General features: G+C 47.3%; 1 protein-coding gene and 1 long non-coding RNA gene across 2 annotated transcripts; both read right to left on the reverse strand.

Moving 5' to 3' along the window:
- Nucleotides 1-11,272: 11,272 nt before the first annotated feature.
- On the reverse strand, nt 11,273-11,978 carry LOC109759631 (uncharacterized). The gene has a single exon (XM_020318457.4). It carries the CDS (start codon nt 11,845-11,847, stop codon nt 11,425-11,427), a length of 423 nt encoding a protein of 140 aa, XP_020174046.1. The 5' UTR covers nt 11,848-11,978; the 3' UTR covers nt 11,273-11,424.
- A 6,638-nt stretch (nt 11,979-18,616) lies between these two features.
- Nucleotides 18,617-19,134, reverse strand: LOC141021047 (uncharacterized). The gene is made up of 2 exons (XR_012181047.1): nt 18,964-19,134; nt 18,617-18,885 (listed from the first exon to the last, which is right to left on the reverse strand). It is a non-coding gene; the product is annotated as an uncharacterized lncRNA (long non-coding RNA).
- Between the last annotated feature and the right edge of the window lie 2,153 nt (nt 19,135-21,287).

Genomic DNA, 21,287 nt, shown 5'->3' on the forward strand with positions numbered 1-21,287 from the left:
CGTGCCCGACCCGGACTCGCCGGAGTCTGAGCGAGCCACGCCGCCGGCCGCCTCCTCCCCCAAGTCGGACTGCCCCACCGCCCCTATAAGTACCCCCGCCCCGCCGCCACCTCTCCACCCCGTCCCAACCGCCGCCGCCGCCAACCACCGCCACCCGAGCCGCTGCCGCCTGCGCACCTCACCTCCGCAAGCCACCGCCGCCCCTCGCCGCCACCAGAGCCCCGCTGGAGCATCATCGGAGGTAGCCGCCGCCGTCGCCCTTTTTTCGGTTAACCGTTCGTTTTTTTAGAAAACCTAGATCTGTTTTTTTTAATAGATCGGTTCGGTTTTTTTTCTGGTTTAGTTATTTAGCGGGCGTTCGTCCGTTCGTTCGTTTTAACGAACGCTGTTCACCGATTAGGTTCTGTTAACGAACGTTCGTTCGTTAGCCTGTTCGTCTTGTTTTATTTTCCAGGGTTTTTCTGCGATTATTTTTCGATCGTGATTTCTGCCCTGATCTTCGATCTAGTATAACTTTTCGCTCGTTTATCCAAATTAGATGAAACCAGCGCCTAAATCTTCGTCTCAAAGCCCTCTTTATGTTTAACCAACTTGAACAAGATTTTGATACTGTAAAATTTGACTTTAGTCCATATTAGTAAACGAATCTTGATTCGTTCGTAGTTTGAGTTTCGTTGCTCTGTTTGATTTTATTCTTTTTACAAACCGGAGTTCTTCAGTTGAACTTTCTGGTTAGATCTTCTTATTTGAGTTTTACCCGTGCTTCTAGATTGAGTGCTTATGTATGCTATTGTTTGTTTGCGATAGAATTCCTGGAGTGCGAAGCGTGCTACTACGAGTCTCTAGGTTTTGCGGATCATCAGCAAGGCAAGTAACACTTTGATCATATCCCTTTATTACCCAGTTTTTATGCATTAGTTCCAATCCTCAAACAGTGCATGGTTAGGATCTGAATAACATGTGGGCTTGGGAAGTAGATGATGAGGTAGAACCTATTGCCCTTTTATTATCAAACCTTTGGGAGTTACTTCTACGTTATGCTCGGGATTGCTATGCTACGCTCGTAGACGTGGATTGGGTGAGTGTATCCATGACAGATGTGAGTATTGTTAATTAATGGTTAACTTAAGGTGGCTACTTAAATACACATCTGGGTGGATTGGTTGCGGCACCTGGAGAATCCAGTGTTGTCCTAGGATATCTCGGAGTACCCGTGTGATCATCCTACGGTTCGCCACCCAGGCTCAAAGGGATCATAAGATATTTCATGCTAGAAACTTTCGTGTGCAGCCACAAGCTATTATGGGCTTTAGCATAGTTGAGTAGGTTGCATGACCTCTTTCAGTGGTGGGCTAGCAGATGTAGGGGAAAGTAGGTGTAACTGTCCATCCAGAGCAAAGAGTTAATGTTTCTGAAAGACTATGTCTCGGTCATCTGTTTCTAAAACACCATGTAGTGCGAGAAATCTAATGGAGGAGATCGAGTCTTGTGGGGAAAAGTGCGCAAACCTCTGCAGAGTGTACAAACTAATCATGGTTAGTCGTGTCCCCGGTGTTGGACATCTTGAGTATCTGGTTCTTGGATTATCATGTTGATCTCATCACTCTAAATTAATTTGTTTAGGTTAATTGATATTGCTTAATTGGGATTGAGTTGGAGGAACCTTCTCAATGTTTAACAACCACCATGATAGTTAAATAAAAGTTTATTCCTTTGTTATAGGGAAAAATTGGCTTTATGCAAAACTTTAACCATAGAGCTTCCCACCAGCCATATATGCATGTAGTGATAGCATTTATTCTGTTCAATACTCTTTGTGTTAGATTGCCAGCATATTCCATGTGCTGACCCGTTTCAGGCTGCAACATATCATGTTGTAGACTTTTCAGACGACGAGTAAGGTGCCATAGGTCGTTGCCGTTCACTCAGCTATGACGTTGGAGTTGATGGACTCACTTTATCTTCCAAGCCTTCTGCTGTTATCTTTTTAGATGGCCTTAAGCCATATTATTGCAATAAGTTCTCTTTTGAGACGTTCAATGTAATAAGTGTGTGATTGAAACTCTGTTATAAATCCTCAAGTACTGTGCGTGTCAGCATTACCGATCCAGGGATGACACTGATGCAAAGAGACTAGACTATTTGAGGTCTGGTCGCTACACAGATCCAGAGACCATCCTAGAGAGCATCATAGACAAGCCGCTAACGGCTCCGCCTCTGCGGGTCTAGGGGATCAGGGTTGGATCAATCTCAGCGACGGATGAGCCCTCGATCCAGTGATCACACCAAAAACGGCAATCCTACTGTCGTCGATGGTCCAAGACGTGGAAGCCCAAAAGAACTATTGAGTCTCCTCATCGCGGTGGAGTTGCAAGTTACACCAGGGGATGTCCGGGTCGGTGGCCTATAGCCACGGCCAGCGGACGCGAAGGGCGATGCCCGTGCGGTGGATGTCGTGCATAGCAAGGCCTCCGAGCTCGAGCGACCACCAACTGATGAGGAAGCAGCCAGTCTTGGCGTCCTTGCGGACGTGCTAGAGGAAATCGTGCACCACTGTTGTGATCTTCTTGAGGATTGTGGAGTTCAACCCCATAGTGAGGAGGATGTGCACCGGCATGGCGGTGATCACGTGGCACACCAAGGCCAAACACTCGCCATGCGGGAGGAGGGAGGCCTTACAGGTAGCGAGCTTCTTGATCATCCGCACCACCAAGGGTTAAAGTGTACTCGCATGCAACATACGGATGGAAAGCCGCAACCCAAGGTAGGGGATGGGGAAGTTGGAGACAGTGCAAGAGAGCTCAGTAGCGATCGCGCCGTATTCTCAATCTCAGCCTTTTGCAGATGTGAGTATCCGTATGGCTTCAGATGTTTGGGCTCAGTACCTTCGTGGGTATATAGTGATCGTGGATTCTTTTTTTTTGTAAGGCGGTAGAGGCCGCTCCGTAGCTTTGGTCGTCGCACTCTAATCCGCTTTAGAAGAAGCAGCTATTCTATTGCTTGGCTATAAAGCCTACAAGTAAGAACTCTGGGGAAGGGTAGCCTCGGCGGGGCACTGTGTAGGAGTGGCAGAGCACTTGGAGAAGTTAATGCGCGGGCCGGACGCATCACCGAACACGTGTAGCAGCTCACGAATTGTGGCAAGCTCGAGAGGGTCTGGGTGATAGAAGATGACGATGTCGTCGACGAAGAGGAAGATGCTCGAGGCAGCGTGCCTAGTGGTCAGCCGCTGTAGCATGCCGGTAGACACACCATGCTGCAGCAGGGAGTTGAGCGAATCGATGACGATGCAGAAGAGCATGGGAGATATCATGTCGCCTTGATGAAGCCTGCAGACGTGATCCAGTGGTGGGCCCTGGTTGCCATTGATGAGGATGCAAGATCGAACCCATCACGAAGCACCGCCCCAACTAAAGATAAATCAATCTAGTTGGCCAAAAGAAACGGATAGATCAGAGAGAAATACAAGCTATAACAATCATGCATAATAAAGTTCAGAAAAGACTCAATTACTTCTCATGAATATTCAGATCATAAAGCCACAATTCATCGGATCCCAACAAACAAACCGCAAAAGAAGATTACATCGAATAGAACTCCAAGAATATCGAGGAGAACATTGTATTGAAGATCAAAGAGGGAGAAGAAGTCATCTAGCTACTAGCTATGGACCCGTAGGTCTGTGGTGAACTACTCATGCATCATCGGAAGGCAGAAAGGATGATGTAGAAGCCCTCCATGGTCGATTCCCCCTCCGGCAGAGTACTGGAAAAGGCCTCCAGATGGGATCACGGAAGAACAGAAACTTGCGGATGCGGAAAAAGGGTTTCAGTTGGTTCTCTGTTGGTTACCCAATATTTGAGAATTTATAGAAGTGGAATTAGGTCAGATGGAGCCTCATGGGGCCCACAAGGTAAGAGAGCGTGACCCCCCGGGGCGCGCCCTGTTGCCTTGTCGTCTCCTCGATTGCCGTCTGGTCCCCTCCCAAAGCTTCTAGGGGTCTCTCTTGTCCAGAAAAAATCATCAAAAAGTTTCATAGCGTTTGACTCTGTTTGGTACTGATTTTCTGGAAAACCAAACACAGACAAAAAACAGCAAGCGGCACTAGGCATTGTGTTAATAGGTTAGTCCCAAAAAATGATATAAAATAGCATAGAAAACATCCAAGATTGATACTATAATAGCATGGAATAATAAAAAATATATAGATACGTTGGAGACGTATCAAGAAGTTTCTTGAAGAAATTGGTCTTGTCCCAAGTGTGATGAATCCAATGGCTCTCTATTGTGATAATAGTGGAGTTGTTGCTCAAGCAAAGAAACCAAGATCACACAGGAAGACTAGACACATTGAACGCAAGTATCACATTGTCTGACAATATGTTGATAAGGGATATGTGAAAATTCTCAAGATTCACACGAATTTGAATGTGTCAGACCTGATGACGAAGACTCTACCATGAGCAAAGCATGAGCAAAAATGGTTAGCCATAGGTGTTAAAGAGACTATGTAAACTAGATTACTGACTCTAGTGCAAGTGAGAGACTATTGGAAATATGCCCTAGAGGCAATCATATTTGTATTATTATATTTCCATATTCATAGTTAAGGAGTTTATATTCTATGTTATAGCTGCTATGATCCTGGAATATGCGATTCAGTGGAAAACTCATATGCACGTGTGGAATGATAAACGGTTAAATAGAAGGTTCCTAGCTAGTCTTCCCTCTGGGACTATCTCAAGTGTTGTTGGTGATCACATTTTCCAGATCTTAGGATATCGTTAAGTGTAACGATAGTCCTAAAACAACATTGAGATTATGACGTTGGAAGAATGATCATATTGAATCCACCCAAACTAGTTTGTTGTTAATTGGATTAATATCGTCTGTATTCAATTGTAATAACATAGAGTGTTAACATGTGATCTTGCTCCTTATGCCATGAGAGTATCATGGTCACTTCTTAACGTATGATGGGATTTGGGGTTGCTCAAACGTCACCTATAACACGGTGATCATAACGACAACTTACAGGTTCATCAAAGAGTTTGACAAGTGACCGGATAGCTCAAGAGGAGGATTTCCTCCTCCGGCGATGGAGAAATATTCTTAGGCCCCTCTCAGTGTGATGGCATCAATCATAGTATGTCCAGACACAAGTGGCTTCATCACGGGGATGCCGAAACACAATAACGAGAAATAAGAACAAATCCGGTAACGAGGATTTCAGTATAATGAGAATAGTGATGACTCAGGAGGATACCGATGCATCCCGGGTTTTGTGAAGTATCGTGAAGCAAAGGTAACATCACATGATAACCAAAGTTTCACTCTAATATCATTCATGTACTCACGGAGACCAATATGGACGTCACGGTCATGTTGTCGGTCATTGAACGAACATTTTTGTCCATGTCTGTGAGCTACCGAACCTACGGGGTCACAAACTTAAGGCAATCACGATCTGCTGAGTGTTAGTAGGACAGGAGTGATGAGAATCTATTTGTGGAATTGTTTCATGAATATTCGGAATAGTTTCGAGAGGATCCAAAAGCCTTCCGGGGTCACCGGAAGCGTTTCGGTGGATATCGGGTAATACCAGGTATTACCGATATTATATATATATATATATATGTGTGTGGAAAATGTTTTCGGAGATGTTAAAAAAAATAATGGTCTAGAAGTATTTAAAACATTTTATATTTAATTTAAATATCAACGGGCCTAAAAGGCCAAGTGGTGAAGGAATTATGGGCCATGAAGGCCCATAAGGAAGTGCAACCCCCCCCCCCCCCCGACATATGAGGGGCGAATTGGACTAGGGGAGGAGTCATACTCCCCCTTGGCCGGCGCCCCAGTCAGGGACTTTCCCTCCTTGGTGGCTGCCCCCTCCTCCTCCTCCTCCAACCATATATAGGTAAATTATCTGGGACACCTAGGTGCTCGGGCACCTTGCTTGTTTTAGGTAGGTATCGCTGCACAATGATTGTTTGATTTCTTTCCTAACTATTCTTCATGCAAGGCTTTCCATTCTTACATTTTGTTTCCATTTTTAAATATTAGGCATGCAAGACTTGCCATACAATAAATCGTATTATTGTTTATTTTTTCTGACCTACTATGGGTATCTAAAACACGTATTTTTGTCTCCTAACTATCTAATACGGGTATCAAATACTTACTAACGAAATTATGCACATAAGTGGGTATTATATACCCAATAAATTATTTTCTGAACTACTATGTTCTTTTTTTGTTTCCTAACAATTCAATATGAGTATCTAATACGCGGGTATGTATATAATAAATTATTCTATGTTCTAGCTAGTAACGAAATTATATACATACGCGGGTATGCATATACCTACTAACAAAATTATATACATACGTGGGTATGCATATACCTACTAAAAAATTTATTTACATACGTGGGTATGCATATACCAAGTAACGAAATTATGTATGTATGTGGTTACCATGCAAAAAAGTATATGTACGAGTATGTATATACCCAATTATGTGGTGTGTATGTCTATGCCTACTACTGAAATTACGTAAAATACACAAGTATTTACATACCTAGTGACTTATTCTACGAAACAATAAGTGCTAATTTTTATTCAGTATGGTATTTTAATCTCCTTCCTTTTCTATGAGGTGACATGCATGCATGGGATGGTTAAAGAATTAAAGCCTGCCAAATTAACTAGTAATTAAGGCATTTACATTTGTTGCCAAATCAGTCGCTGAACACGATCCAACGAAGGATAGGCAAGGTGCCTGGGCACCTAGGTGTCCCAAACTGTCGTCCTATATATACAAGTTCTGGAGCCTCCTCTAGTTCCTCTAGTTCTAGTTCTAGTTGGTCCTAGTTGACTAATCAGAGCTAGGCTAATCCTCTTGTCCTCATAAGTGGAAGACATGTGTGGTTCTAATCTCCTCCCTCTAATTCTCTAGCGACGATTAGTTCTGGACGGCGAAGCGCTGCCGGATCGTGAAGGTTGCATGCTTACAACCAAGTAGAGAGGCAATGCTTTCGGTCTTTAGTTCAAGGGACAGTTCGTGAGCAATATGAGGGATCGTTCATCGATGGTTCAAGGGACTCCAAGTATGATCTACACCGACACATTCTTCTTCCGCTACAACTCGGTGACGATAACGATCGTGATCCCAACCCGTTATGCATCTTCATATTGATCTTGGGTGATCGTAGGAATGCTATTTTTTTGTTTTCTACTATGTTTCCCAACACATGTACGCCGTCTATCGCACACACCTTGATATGGATGACAATTTCTATTGTGGAGGCTCATCGCAAACAGTTCGTATGGATCAACTGTATGCCAAGATTCACACACGCAACTCTAATATGAATCATGCTTGATGGAGTCGCCATTACACACGGTTTGTTTTGTTGGTGATGGTTTTCGATGCCGGTTGCAATTCATGCATCACACACGGTTTGGTCGAATGGTCTCTTATACATGTGTCGTGTTAGGACCTTCCTGCAGTAGTGTATCTCCATATATCATGTCCCATTGAACCAAGTACATGTCCATATGCATGATGTACGGTTTTTACTCTTTTCATTGTGAGCATTGCATAGTTTGTGTTTTTATTTAGTTTTACTACTTTCCTTTAATTTTCTGTTGTGTCTACATGTGTTTTGGAGCAACATGGGATGAAGCAAGATAAAAAAGCAAATGATGGGTTCAATAAGAAGGATTGCCGCGCACCAGATTTCGGCATTTCAGAGTGTAAAAAATGGCATTTTTCCGAAGTGCTCAACATCAAGATGTAATACTACAGGTGCATCGGCGTCGTTCAAATGATTCCAATGAACCCAAGAATGTCAAAATCCGAGTTCGTATGAATAAATGGCGACCAATATACTGAAGGAGGTCAAAGCAAATGATGGCGCATGGTACGACACCTCCGAAAGTTGCCTTTCCGGACCAGATTCTTTGTGGATTTTGTCCCTGTTTGTTCCCATGACTTCTTTGGCCAATAAGGGATGTTTTTGGAGTGGATTTAGCTCATCTAGTGCCCTTGGATCAAAGGAGAAAAGCTACATGTCCGGAGGAGGCTTTGGGAGAGCCCTTATATATACACCTTCAACCCTATAGTCGCCAATGGCATCATCTATTCATCCAAGATCAATCTCAATTTCCATTGCTGCTCCAAGACCAACTCTAGAGAGGAAGAAGGTCTAAGACATGGGAAGGAAGAAGAGGCTCTGGCACCGTGTCGCACCGTGCTTCGGGCCAGTACCATCTCCATTGTTGGCACCGCCTCCGTGTCGGCTTGTATCACGCCTCTTCCCTCTATGTTTATACTTCATATGTTTGAGTAGTTGTACTAGTTCTTGAGGATTTGTCTGAACCCATGCATGATTAGCACTTAATGTTTATAAGCAATCCAATCATATTTTTTATATGTGTTGCGTTGATTTCCTGATGGTGTAGTGAAGAGAGCTCACTCAATATTGGCCCCTTGTGGACTTGAGGGAATTACTATTGGTGTGGATGGTGGGATGTGGAGGTCGATGGTGATGGTGCTTATCTCCCTCCTTCCTGGATCATTGCAATAGGGAGTAACGAGAACCCTAAAGCTTTATGTCATGTGATACCTCCATTTTGCATCATGTTTTCCTACTATTATTTATAATGTTTTAGGTCAATAGTTCAATTTATTATGCAATTCTAATGCCTTTTCTCTCTTATTATGCAAGATTTATATGAAGAGGGAAATTGCCGGCAGCTGGAATTCTGGACCTGAAAAGAGCTACAGTAGAGATAGCTATTCTCTAGAGCTCCAAATGACTTGAAAATTTATGGAGATTTATTTTGGAATTAATAAAAAATACTAGCAGAAGAATCACCGGGAGGGGCCCCACCAGTGAGCCACAAACTCAGGTGGCACGCCCCCTTGGGGCGAGCCATGTGAGCTTGTGGGCCCACCAGCAGGCCTCGGTGGCCCTCTTTCTCCTATATGAAACCATTTTCCCTAGAAAAAAAAGAAGACTTTAGGGACAAAGAGCCGCCTTCTCGAGGAGGAACCTGGGCAGGAGCACTTTTTCTCTCCGGCGAAGTGATTCTGCTGGGGATACTTCCTTCCGAGAGGGGGAAATCGAAGCCTTCGTCATCACCAATGCTCCTCTCATCGTGGGAGGACTCATCTGCATCAACATATTCACCAGCACAATCTCATCTCAAACCCTAGTTCATCTCTTGGATTCAATCTTTGTCCCAAAACCTCAGATTGGTACCTGTGGTTTGCTAGTAGCTAATGTTGATTACATCTTGTAGTTGGTGCTAGTTGATTTATTTGATGGAAGATCATATGTCCACGTATTATCATCCTATGATCATGAGCATGAATATGATTTGTGAGTAGTTTTTTTGTTCTTGAGGACATGGGAGAAGTCTTGTTAGAAATAATCATGTGAAGTTGGTGTTCGTTCAATATTTCGATGATGTGTATGTTGCTCTTCTTCTAGTGGTGTTGTTTGAAAGTTGACTAGATGGCACCTCATCATGCTTGGGCCTAGAGGAAGGCATTGGAGAGTAGTAAGTAGATGATGGGTTGCGAGAGTGACAGAAACTTAAACCCTAGTTTATGCACTATTTCATAAGGGGCTGATTTAGATCCATATGTTTCATGATATGGTTAGATTTATCTTAATTCTTATTTCATAGATATGAATGTATCTCAATCAAAATCAATGATGTGTTTTTGAATTCACTGTAACCAAACAGAGGTTGAACCCGAAAAATTCAGAGTAGCCATCAGAACCCAAAATGATGGCAAAATCCCAAACATGTGAAAATACTGCTCGCGCGGGGTCTTCCACAGATTAGGATTGTCGCCCGTAAATTGTGGGAACGAGATGGATGGATGGGTTTGACCCGGGCCAGAGAGGAGCTGGCTCGTGTGTGCGAATGGAGACAAGGAAGAATGAGAAGCTGCCAGGGAATTGTATTGACCCGTTGCCGGGAGGACATCAGCGTATGGAACAACACCACCCATGGCCCACGTGGAAGGTTGAAGGCGTCGTGGTTCACTGGTCCTTGAGGAGCGTCGACTGCGCCAAGCCCAGCCCGGAGGTGGGTGCCGGTCGTCGCTGGAGGCGCGTGGCTTGATACAGGCGCCCGATTCTCCTCGCTTTCTTTGGTAGGTGGCGGTTGCACTAGTTGGAGCGCCGCCACCACACCACCCAGATCGGATTGCCACGCGACGAGCTCGTCGATTTTGGCCGTAGATTCTTGGATCTCCGTGATTGCCTTGGACTGGGCCTTCATGATGGTGTCGAGGCGCTCGAAGAAGGCTTCGATCGATGGGTCCATGGCGGCTAGTTGTGGTCGCGCCTACCGCACACGTCGTGTCTCGATGATTTGGGCCAGAGTGTTGTGATGGAAGGGAGGTGGACTGGTCTCTGATACCTGGTGTTAGGCACGAACCGGGAATCTCTATTACAGCAACGGTCTCAATCTCTGGTTTGATTCGAGTACAAGAGAATTACATGAATGAAAGAACTAGGGTTGATGCGAGTGCGGAATTTTGTAGGGGTAGCCGATGCCGCCTTTGCCATCTGACCACTGGATGCTCCTCCTTCCATGTGGGTCGCCTGAAGTAGTGCCGTGGCGTGGCGTGGCTTCAGTTGGCCCACTTCGGCCCGCGTGGGCCGTCTGGGCCGTGCGGGCCATTGGGCAGCGTGGTTGCTCTGGGAGTCGCTGCCCTGCGGGTCCCGTGAGTCAGGCGTGCTGAAACTTCGATGATGAACATGACAGTTCAGGAGCAGGGAATGGCAGCTGAAACAGGTCCCGAACGTAGACACTGATTAGTGCTACAGCAACGAAGAGAGCTCGGGCGTGAAAATGAAATCCCCCCATAATCATCTGACAACAACCACAAGAGTTGAGCTGCTCGTTGCTTCCAAGCACTTTAACACGTAATCGCCCAACCCGATCAGGTAAAGCGCACACCCAACATTCACATCGCCTTCAGGCTTCAGTTAGCCCCGACGACCAGTGCATCCCAAGCCATGCTTGTACTTGCACACCTCTCTCACGTCTCACCACGACAAAACACAAAAGTTGCCGTGGCAAAGTAGTACACACTGCAGAAATTACGAGATCGACGCGGACAGAGATTGAGAGATATATACGTGCACCGGAGAGACGTCTCAGTTTTCTGGTCTGACGAAGCAGAGTAGCGAAGCACGTTTGCCATCCGTGCACAGAATTCTCGACACGAAACAATCAACACATATAACAAATGTTGCTTCTGCCGGTAGTAAATCATCGGCATCTCTTGCGACTGGAAACGTACAACAACAGCAAAAGGGAAGCTTTTTTACACAGGAATTACCCATCCTAATCCCGCCCTAATTTAATTAATTAACTAAATTTCAAGAACAGCTCAACGCCACGCCACGAGCTTATCCGGGACAGAGCTCATCGGGGCAGAGGCACGGACACGCCCTTGCGTCGGCGTCCGCAGCCGTTGCTCCTTGGAGGAGGACGAGGGGAGGAGGCCGGAGGAGAGGGTGGAGATGACGCCGGCGAAGCCGAAGAGCAGCGCGACGCCGGCGACCCACGGCATGAGGAGGAAGCCGATGGCGAACGTCACGGACCCGCAAAGCATCAGCGCCATCGACGCGCCCAGAAGCATCGACGCCGCGCCCGCCGGCGACATGCCGCCCCGCGGGCGCCGCGCCACGGGCCTCCGGGGCGAGTTCGTCGAGGACGCCGCCGCGACGGGGGCGATGATGGTGACGAGCAGCGTGCAGAGGTCGCGCATCAGCCGCGAGTCGTCGTCGCCCTTGCCGCCGGTACGCTCCATGGCGAGCTCGCGCGTGGCCGTTTGCCTGATCTTGGTGAACACTAGCGCACAAGGAGAGGAGAACAGAGCAGAGGAGCGCGCGCGAGGAAGGAGGAGGAGCTGGAGACGAGAGGAGAAGGAATGGGATTCGCCGGCGGGAAAAGGGCATATATATGCCCCACGGCCCAGTGGCTCGCGCGGGCCCCGCTCCTTCGATCCCCAGTTGGGGCCCGGTCAGCATCACAGTCCACGCACGGCACCTAACGAACCAACAAACTGCGGCCCCCGTGGCCTGTTTAGACGCGGACATGTGGGACCCGGAAGCGCCCCGGCCCAGCGTCAGCCAGTGGGACGAGAACGAATGCCGTTTTGGGCATTCCGTTGGGTCGAGGCGATGATGGGCGTTCCGGATAGGGTAAAGAAGAGAAAAGAAAAGCTGCACGCGTCCTCGGCCGAGTCATGGCCGCATCGTCTAGTTGATTGGGCGTTATCCGTTCCCTGACAGGTCGGCCCACGCGGCGGCGGGGGGAAGCGTTTCTGTGTGGCTGCGGGGCTTTCCGGCGCAGAAGAACTGTTGCGGGGCACGTCATCGCGCCGTTCCCGAGGAACGGAAAAATGATGGCGGACGAAACGGGAAGCGTCAGCCGACGTGCGGGCTGCGGCGACGGGGAGGTGGGGAAGCTGCGAGAGCTGGCCGGCCCCACATGGCAAATCTTTGCGGTGCATCTTTTCGAGAAATGTTAATGCCGGACTTTCGGTACTACAGTCTACTGATAGTACAAGAAATGTTAGATTTTTTGTCCAAAAGGCCCCCCGTCGAACCTATTGCCAAAAAGGACTACCTGCGAATAAAATTGTCAAAAAAGAACCCCCTCACTAGTGGCGGCAGGTGCGGCAGGCGACACGTGGCACCTGTCGCCACGCCAGGAGGCGGCGGTCCCTGCCGCCACTGCAGGAGGCGGCCACCGAGTGAAAGATCGTGGATGTCGCCTAGAGGGGGAGGGGTGAATAGGCGTTTTAAAATAATTACGGTAGAGGCTTGAACAAATGCGGAATAAACCTAACGGTTAATTTGTCAAGCACAAAACCTACAACAACTAGGCTCACCTAAGTGCACCAACAACTTATGCTAAGCAAGATAAGCAACTATGTGATAGCAAGATATATGACAAAGAACAATATGGCTATCACAAAGTAAAGTGCATAAGTAAAGGGCTTGGGTAAGAGATAACCGAGGCACTCGGAGACGACGATGTATCCCGAAGTTCACACCCGCGGATGCTAAGCTCCGTTTGGAGCGGTGTGGAGGCACAATGCTCCCCAAGAAACCACTAGGGCCACCGTAATCTCCTCACGCCCTCGCACAATGCAAGATGCCGTGATTCCACTAAGGGACCCTTGAGGGCGGTCACCGAACCCGTACAAATGGCAACCCTTGGGGGCGGTCACCGGTAATAAGCTTCTCAACTTGTAACTTCCACGTATCACGTGGAGAACTCAAACCGATAAACCAAATGCAATGGCAAGGGCACATGGAGTGCCCAAGTCCTTCTGTCCCAAATCCCACCAAAGCAACTAATACTAGGGAGGAAAATGAGAGGAAGAACGAAAGAAGAACACGAAGAACTCCAAGATCTAGATCCAAGGGGTTCCCCTCACTTAGATGAGAAAGTGATTGGTGGAAACGTGGATCTAGATCTCCTCTCTTTTTTCCCTCAAGAACTAGCAAGAACCATTGGAGGGATTGAGAGTTAACAAGGTCGAAGAAGGTCAACAATGGGGGAAGAACATGAGCTTAAAAGATAAGGTTGAATGGGGAAGAAGACCCCCTTTTATAGGAGCTCCCGAATCCAACTGTTATGTGCTCAGTCCGCGCAGGAGCGGTACTACCGCTCAAGGGAGCGGTACTACCGCCCGGGCGGTAGAACACAGAACGGAGCAAAACAGAGGGCGAGGCAGAGCCGAATGAGCGGCACTACCGCTGGAGCCAGCGGTACCACCGTTGGCCGCAGCGGTACTGCCGCTTGGCCCAGCGGTACTAGGGGCGGTGGTAGCCGCGGTACTACCACACACGAGCGGTACTACCGCTCCTACTGCTGCTACTACTGCCGTTGAACCCGACACGAGAAAACCACATCTCGAGTCGAGGCGGTACCAGCGCGGAACTGGAGCCGTACTACCGCTTATGGCCATGGGCGGTACTACCGCTGTGGGACAGCGGTACTACCGCTTGTGGCGATAGGCGGTACTACCGCTCCGGTCCAGCGGTACTACCGCTCCGGTCCAGCGGTACTACCGCTGGCGCCAACCTTATGCCACTTCCACGAAAACAAGTACGCTCCAAGGAAAACCAGAACTGCCATAACTTCTGCAAATGAGCTCTGAATTGAGCAAACTCAAGCTTGTTGGATACAAGACAACGAATAGCATCAAAACAGCAAAGATGCATGTCAGGAAGAGGAGAGAAACCTCCAACAGAGAAGAACCGGCAGAACCTCCAACATCGAAAACATCATAGAAGATGCATGTGAACTCCGTTTTCGATGAACTCGAGCTTGTCATCAAGATGACCATAAGCTCCAAAACTCACAAAGAGAAACAAACAAGAACCAAGAAAGATGATGCAAGGATGCAATGGTTTGAGCTCTCTACGAATGATACGATCAAGTTACTCATCGAGAGCCCCCCTTGATAGTACGACCATCGAACCTAAAACCCGGTCTCCCAACTACCATCATGAGACCGGTAAAAAGGAAAACCTATCAAGGGCAAACCTTTGCCTTGCACATGGTCCACTTGAGCTAGATGATGATGATCTTGACTCCCTCCAGTTGGACCACCTTTCTTGATTGCGTTGGCTCGATGAAGACTAGTTGATTGCTCCCCCATACTCCACTATGGGTGAGCCACTCTTCCGCACATCTTCACAAGTCCATTGTCACCACAATGGACGGCAAGTTTCAAGCATTTGATCTCTTCGTGATGCTTCACTTGAACTTGCACACCACAACCATGGGATCGCTTGATCCCTCTCGGTACATCTTCTACGCTTTGTGTGTTGATCAACTTGACTCACTCTATGACTTAGTCTTGATCAACCTCTCACATGACCAATCTTTAGGTAATTCCTTGAATGGCACCTTGGTCATCACAAACTCTCCTTGAAACCAACAAATGGACTCCAAGAAAATCCTATGGACAAATCCTTCAAATATAACTCAAGGCAACCATTAGTCCATAGAGATTGTCATCAATTACCAAAACCAAACATGGGGGCACCGCATGTTCTTTCACCGAGGCGAACGGTAATCCCAGCTACTCACACCGCCGCGACGGAACGGGGCGGGCCAGGTGGGCCCTGCCGCCACCGAGAGAGGCGGCGAGCGCTGCCACTGCCGCTCCCTGGCCGACAGCCCCTGCTGCGCGCGGGCCGAGGAGTGGGCCAGGCCGCCACGGGAGGAGGCGACATCTTTCCCTGACGCGACAACGGACACAGACGCCCCGCGCTCATTCCCACGCGTGATTGCTTGTTGCTTTGCACGCGCTGATTCCCACGCGCGTGATTTAGGGCGATTTTCCCTGTTGCAAACGGCGCTCATTCCTATGCGCGGACGACAATGAATTTGACAGGCGGGAATCACTCCGGCTTTCTTCAGCGGACGCGACGGCACTGCAGGAATCACTCACTCGCTGCGGGAACCTATTGTGCCGACACTACAGGGATCCTCTTCCTTTTATATAGTATACATCTCTGCCTCCTCTTCTCAAAGCTCCGAGCGCAAGCACACCGTCTCTGCCTCCTCTTCTCATCTCTGAGTGTGTAAGAACAGAGAGAAAGATAAACTCACTAGGCACTTTCACTCGTGATTTAGGGCGATTTAGAGTTGGATTTTGAATATGGTGTAGTTGAAGAAAAGATAGAAGAAGGTAAGGTCTATCCATTTTTGTTGGTTTCGTTCGCATGCATGATGTTTTTACTCTTTTTGTTTAGTTCATAACTATGTGTTTTGTGTTGTGTTAAACATTATTTCATCAATTTTTGGAGTCATTTAGAGCTTGAGCAGTAGGATTTGCCTAGCGAAGTGAAGCACGAAGTTGAAGATCAAGGTATGAGTTTTGCAATACATTGATTTTTTTGTGCATGCAGGGTGGTAATTAGTTAGTCTTTTAGCTCCTCATTAGCTATGCGATGTTAGTGCTTAGAGGTTAGAAACAATTTGAAACTACAGATGTTGCATTTATACTATTTTCTTTAGAAGAGTAGGTTCAAGATGTTGTATCAATGTTAGCTGCGTCCATTAGTATTGACATGCGAGAAGATCTTAATACGGTAATTAAGAAAAAAATTGGTATGTTATTTCATGTGGTATGTTTATTACTAAGTCTATAGTTAGGAAACCGTAGGTCTACTTTGTTTTGTCACAATAATCTAAATTTTATATGTTAAGATTACGTGCTAATGTACTTAATGATGTATGTAATTAGGTAAAATAATTCATCTTAGTAGCAAACAAGGAGGAGATGCCGTGATTGGAGAAATTGTGCTTCCATCTTCACTGTCCCTTTTGAGGTGATGATCACATACATGCAAGTGCTATTTTCATACTTTTGATAGCAGGAAGAAAAATCCGTGTGTAATATTGATTTTCATGTGATAATAGGTTGACTCCGTTTATATAGTACTGGTGACGGATATTTATTGGAACTATTTTGACTCTTAATCGCATTCGCAAGCACATCCATATTGGAGCTAAGGTATAAAATGACGCCGTAGTTTTGTTAATATTTTTTGTATTGATGTACTGTTGTGAATAATGTGCATGCCGCTACAAATATTATTATTTGTAAATAAATGATTGTTATCGTATGATATGAAAAAATTATATAAAGCCGGAAGAAATTAAATGTTTTAATCATATGATATTAAAATGTTATTATCGTACTATTATGTTTAGTGGTTATTTGGATAGCGAGTAATTACCATCGGTTTTGTCATAACCTGTTGTAAGAAAATTAGTTTTTACTAATAGTCATTTTTCCAAAAGCTCAGTTTTTGCATGTTACGAGAATCAATTAAGGATATTTTTGGGGTAGTTAGAGAAAAGCAAATAGAGTTTTAGTTTGTGACGCTCGTAGACGAGTTTGAGAAAAAAATAGATCTCTAAATACTCGTTAACCAAACAACCCCGGAAATTGTAAGCAAATGATTGTAAAAACAAACCGAATATTTGTAACGAAAATACAATTATTATTTTAGTCGTATGATATGTAAATGTTGTCATCGTACTACTAAATGTTTAGTTACTAATTGTTTGAAATGTAAACATGCATGTTGGTTAGGTACTATGGAAAATTTAGTAGTGTACTATGGAACGTCTTACGCGACGGTCCTTTCGGGTGGATGTGTCCTTGTGCGAGTCGACTACAGTTGTAGTTAGAGACATGGTCAACGTGGGTTACGCAACTGTCAGAAGGTGCATCCGAGCGGTGTTTGGCCCAGGGATGCAGGGGGGAAAATGACAATGGAGGCCTTCGTCGCTGACGGAGCAAATGATGGGACAGCTGCCCGTTGGGGTTTGTGGCCTGTCACAGGCGATCAGTCGTGGGGGTCGTACATGAGGTTTGCAAGCAATCCCTATAACCCAGTGTTTGGTCAGCCGATGGTGTATGTGGAGTTCATTTCAGTCACTGATGTTGCCGGATGCAGTAGCAGGGGCGGTGAGGTCGAGTTGGCCATCACATCAGCCCCTAGCATCGGCCCATCAGAACCGACGGGCGACCAGCCTGTGTATGACACAGGATATTGGTCTGCGGCCGTTGACATGAGTGAACACGTGGAGGGATTGCCAGAGGTGCTAGATGATGACGATCACTCTCCCGCGTCTTCCAAGTCAAGCGAAGAAGAAGATGTTCCTCCCCAGAGGGCGGTCGCGACGTCACTGCAACCTGGGTTTTTACATGGGACGAACTCACCGGTAGTGACACCATAATGAATGAGTTGGCTCACCAATTACGTAGGTCTGGGTGGCCTGAAAGGACCTATGAGGAGGTACGTAAAGAACTTCTTAGGTTGCATGCAAGGTGGAAGAATGTAGTGGAGCCGAAGAGTGAAACTTTCAGAAGGACTGCAGAAAAGCATCGATTTTTATGGACCGAGGAGAGCGAGGATGAAGATGATATCTTCATGCCGCCGCTTCCGGGTTCTACATCGTCAAAGGGCAAGAGTTCTGCATCGTCTAAGGGCAAGAGTACCGCATCCTCGAAGAGCAAGAGTTCTGCATCATCCAAGGGTAAGAGTTCTGCATCCTCGAAGGGCAAGAGTTCTGCATCGACGGAGGATGACGATGATGCCTTCATGTAGTTTTTAAGCTGTATTCCAGTTCTACCGTTTAATTCAGATGTACTTGCATTATTAGTTTGTACTCTCTTATTGTAGGGCATTATGTTCTATCTTAATTTCATTTTGTAGTTGTTGCACGATGTTCGATATTAGTGGAGGGAAAGAAAATGCCACTACTTTATTCTAAAACTATATTTTTTCCATTACGACATGGTACAACTGAAAATAAGATACATCGTAGAATCGAAATAAAGCTACATTTAACTACTGAAATAAAGCTACATTAAACTGCAGAAATAAAGATACAAATGATTGCAAAATTTAAAATACTACCACAGGAATCTACTGAGTCCAGCGTGGATATTTTCCTTTTCCATCGCCAGCTTCTTCTACTGCCTTGGCCTCACGAGCCCTTTCTTTCTTTCTCTGCCTCTCCGCCTCACAAGCCTCCTTTCGCTGTCGTTCCTGCTCCTCCATGTGACGAGCCTCTTCCCTGTTTTTCTTTCCTAAATCCTGAAAAAAACGGTGTTGCTCCGCATAGTATTCTTTTAACTCTCTCTCTCTTGCTCTGCTTTCTCCTCAGCTTCCGCCTTCTCGCGTCGCTCTTCCGCATAGAAACTATTCCACGCACGGCGACTTCTTTCACGAATCTCAGTCACTGCCCAAGCAGGCATCTCCGTGTCAATCCAACGATAGTACATGCACAGAGGCGGAGGAGACTACAACAAGAAACAAGAATGTTATTAAAGAATCAATCAAAATACCAACAATATCTATTCGTGATGGTTAAAGCATACCGGAGGCTTGTCGTACTCTGAAATAGCTACGGCTGGATCTTCCTCATAATTGGCGCACATGAAAAACTTCATGCCCAACCAATCTGAAAAATCTGTCACCTCCTTCACCTTGCAAAGATCGCCACACCAACACCGCAGGACTGCCACCCCCGGAGGCAAACTTGCATTCTTCATTTTCCTCATCCTAATGCTTTGATCCGAACAAGGCAAACTCATACCGACTGAAAAAATGTGTTACACACTTTGCGCACTGGCGATTTTGAGGATGGCTGGACGAGAGCCTCGGTGTCTCCTTTTATAGGCTCAGACGATAAATGATGCCGCGAAAATAAGCGAGAACAGAGGAAATTAGGCGGGAAATTTTAGGATCCCTGTAGTGTCGGCACAACAGGTTCCGCAGCGTCCATATCCCCGCGCGGAAATCACGCTCTTGGGTGCTGTCACCTCACCTGCAGCAGCAATTTTCAAAGCATGGGAATGAGCGCCGTCAGTCACGGAATCAGTGGCGTTTTCCCGCGCATGCATAAGAAATGATGCCGCCAGCAACAGTGGCGGCCTGGCCCGCGCCTCGGCCCGTGCGCAGCAGAGGCTGTCAGCCAGCCAGCGCGCCAGGAGGAGGCCGCCTTCGGCAGTGGCGGCGAGGCCCACTGGCGGGGCCCACGCGCAACAGGGGCTGTCCGCCCGCCAGCGACCGCGCCAGGAGAGGCCGCCTCCGGCCGTGGCGGCGGGGCCCGCCTGGCCCGCCCCGTTCCATTCGCCTCGGGCAGTGCACGGAATACCGTTCGCCTGGGTGGCCGCCTCCTGCTGTGGCGGTAGGGCCCGCCGCCTCCCGGCGTGGCGGCAGGTGCCACGTGTCGCCTGCCGCACCTGCCGCCACGGCCCAGGGGGTCTTTTTTGTCAAATTTATCCACGGGTAGTCCTTTTTGACAATTCCGTTGGCCAGGGGGTCCTTTTGGACAAAAGTTTGAAATGTTAATCCCTCCGTTTCTTTATATAAGGTTTATTTGTTTTTTCAAAAGTCAAACGAGTGCATGTTTAACCAAGTTTTTAGAAAAATATATCAATATTCACAATATGAAATTTATATAATTTGATCAATCATGAAAGGTAGTTTCATATTTTATCTATTAGGTATTGCAAATCTTTCTATTCTATTCTATAATCTTGGTCAAACTTTCAAATGGTTAACTTGCACGGAAACCAATACACCTTATATTAGAATAAATGGTGGCCCTCTCGCTCTGACCAACAAGTGGTACAGCGAGCTGTGCGAGTATAAGAGCATCTCCAATAGACGGTCCACATGCAAAAATACCTAACTTTTGGACCGTCTAGATTAAAAACGCTGCTCCAATACCGCGGCCTCTCGGTGATGTAAAATACAAATCTCGCGGTGCAAATTTGCATCGCGAGATACAACTGCTTCAAATTCGGCGGCCGCCCGCCAACGTTTAACCGCCCTTCATTTCATTTCACAATCGCGCTCGTCCGCCCGCCCGAACACCAGCTGGCCGGAAATCGCCGCCGCCACCGCCCAAATCCCCGCCGCCACCGCCCCGAATCCCCGCCGCCGCCCTCTGCCGCCATTGCCCCCCGTCGCCTCCCTCGCCGGAAGCCGTCTCACAGCCGCCCGGGCGCCGCCGAATCGGGAGGCAGCCACGGTGGGATTCGGCGCCTCCGGCGGTTCGGCTGGCCCTGTAGGCCTCCGCCGGGTCCTTAGGACGCCGCCGACCTCCTCCCCGTCGGCCGCGGGCCTCTCCACGGCCCTGTCGCCGGTTGCACAACCGTCGCACCTAGCCCGCACGAAATCCTCCCTGTCGGCCGCCGAACTCCTCTTCGCCACCCGTCGAGCTCCTCTTCGCCCGGCCGCCAAGCTAGCTCTCATCACCGCCGCTGTCCGCAGCTGACCGCAACCGTCCGCAGCAGCCAATCCAACCAGCGGCCATCTTCTTCCACCGCGCGCACAAGGTGTTCGCACGGCTGCTGGCCGGTTTTTTACATCTTGTTTTGAACCACCTGTTGGAGAAGCTCTTTTACATCTCCGATTTGGACCATCTGTTGGAGTTGAGAATATTTCGAAGCTCCAAAATGCACCATTTGGCGGTCCATATTTTACATATCTGGTTTTGGACCACCAAAATTTGGACCATCTATTGGAGATGCTCTAATAGTTAGAAAAACAGTGAGAAACTATATTTTATGATCGGGCTATCTTAACTAGAACAAATTCAATCAAGGACATGTTGGGAAATGAGCACACGAATGCACTTGTGGTTAACTGAAAACTGCAGCAGAAACAAAGTAATCTCAGCACCACATCATGT

Source organism: Aegilops tauschii, chromosome 3 (genome assembly GCF_002575655.3).
Source record: "Aegilops tauschii subsp. strangulata cultivar AL8/78 chromosome 3, Aet v6.0, whole genome shotgun sequence".
In the NCBI taxonomy this organism is placed as follows: domain Eukaryota; kingdom Viridiplantae; phylum Streptophyta; class Magnoliopsida; order Poales; family Poaceae; genus Aegilops; species Aegilops tauschii.

Bases quoted from the DNA above. Each gene is read 5' to 3' on its own strand.
- LOC109759631 (XM_020318457.4), bottom strand. From the start codon at position 11,847: ATGGAGCGTACCGGCGGCAAGGGCGACGACGACTCGCGGCTGATGCGC.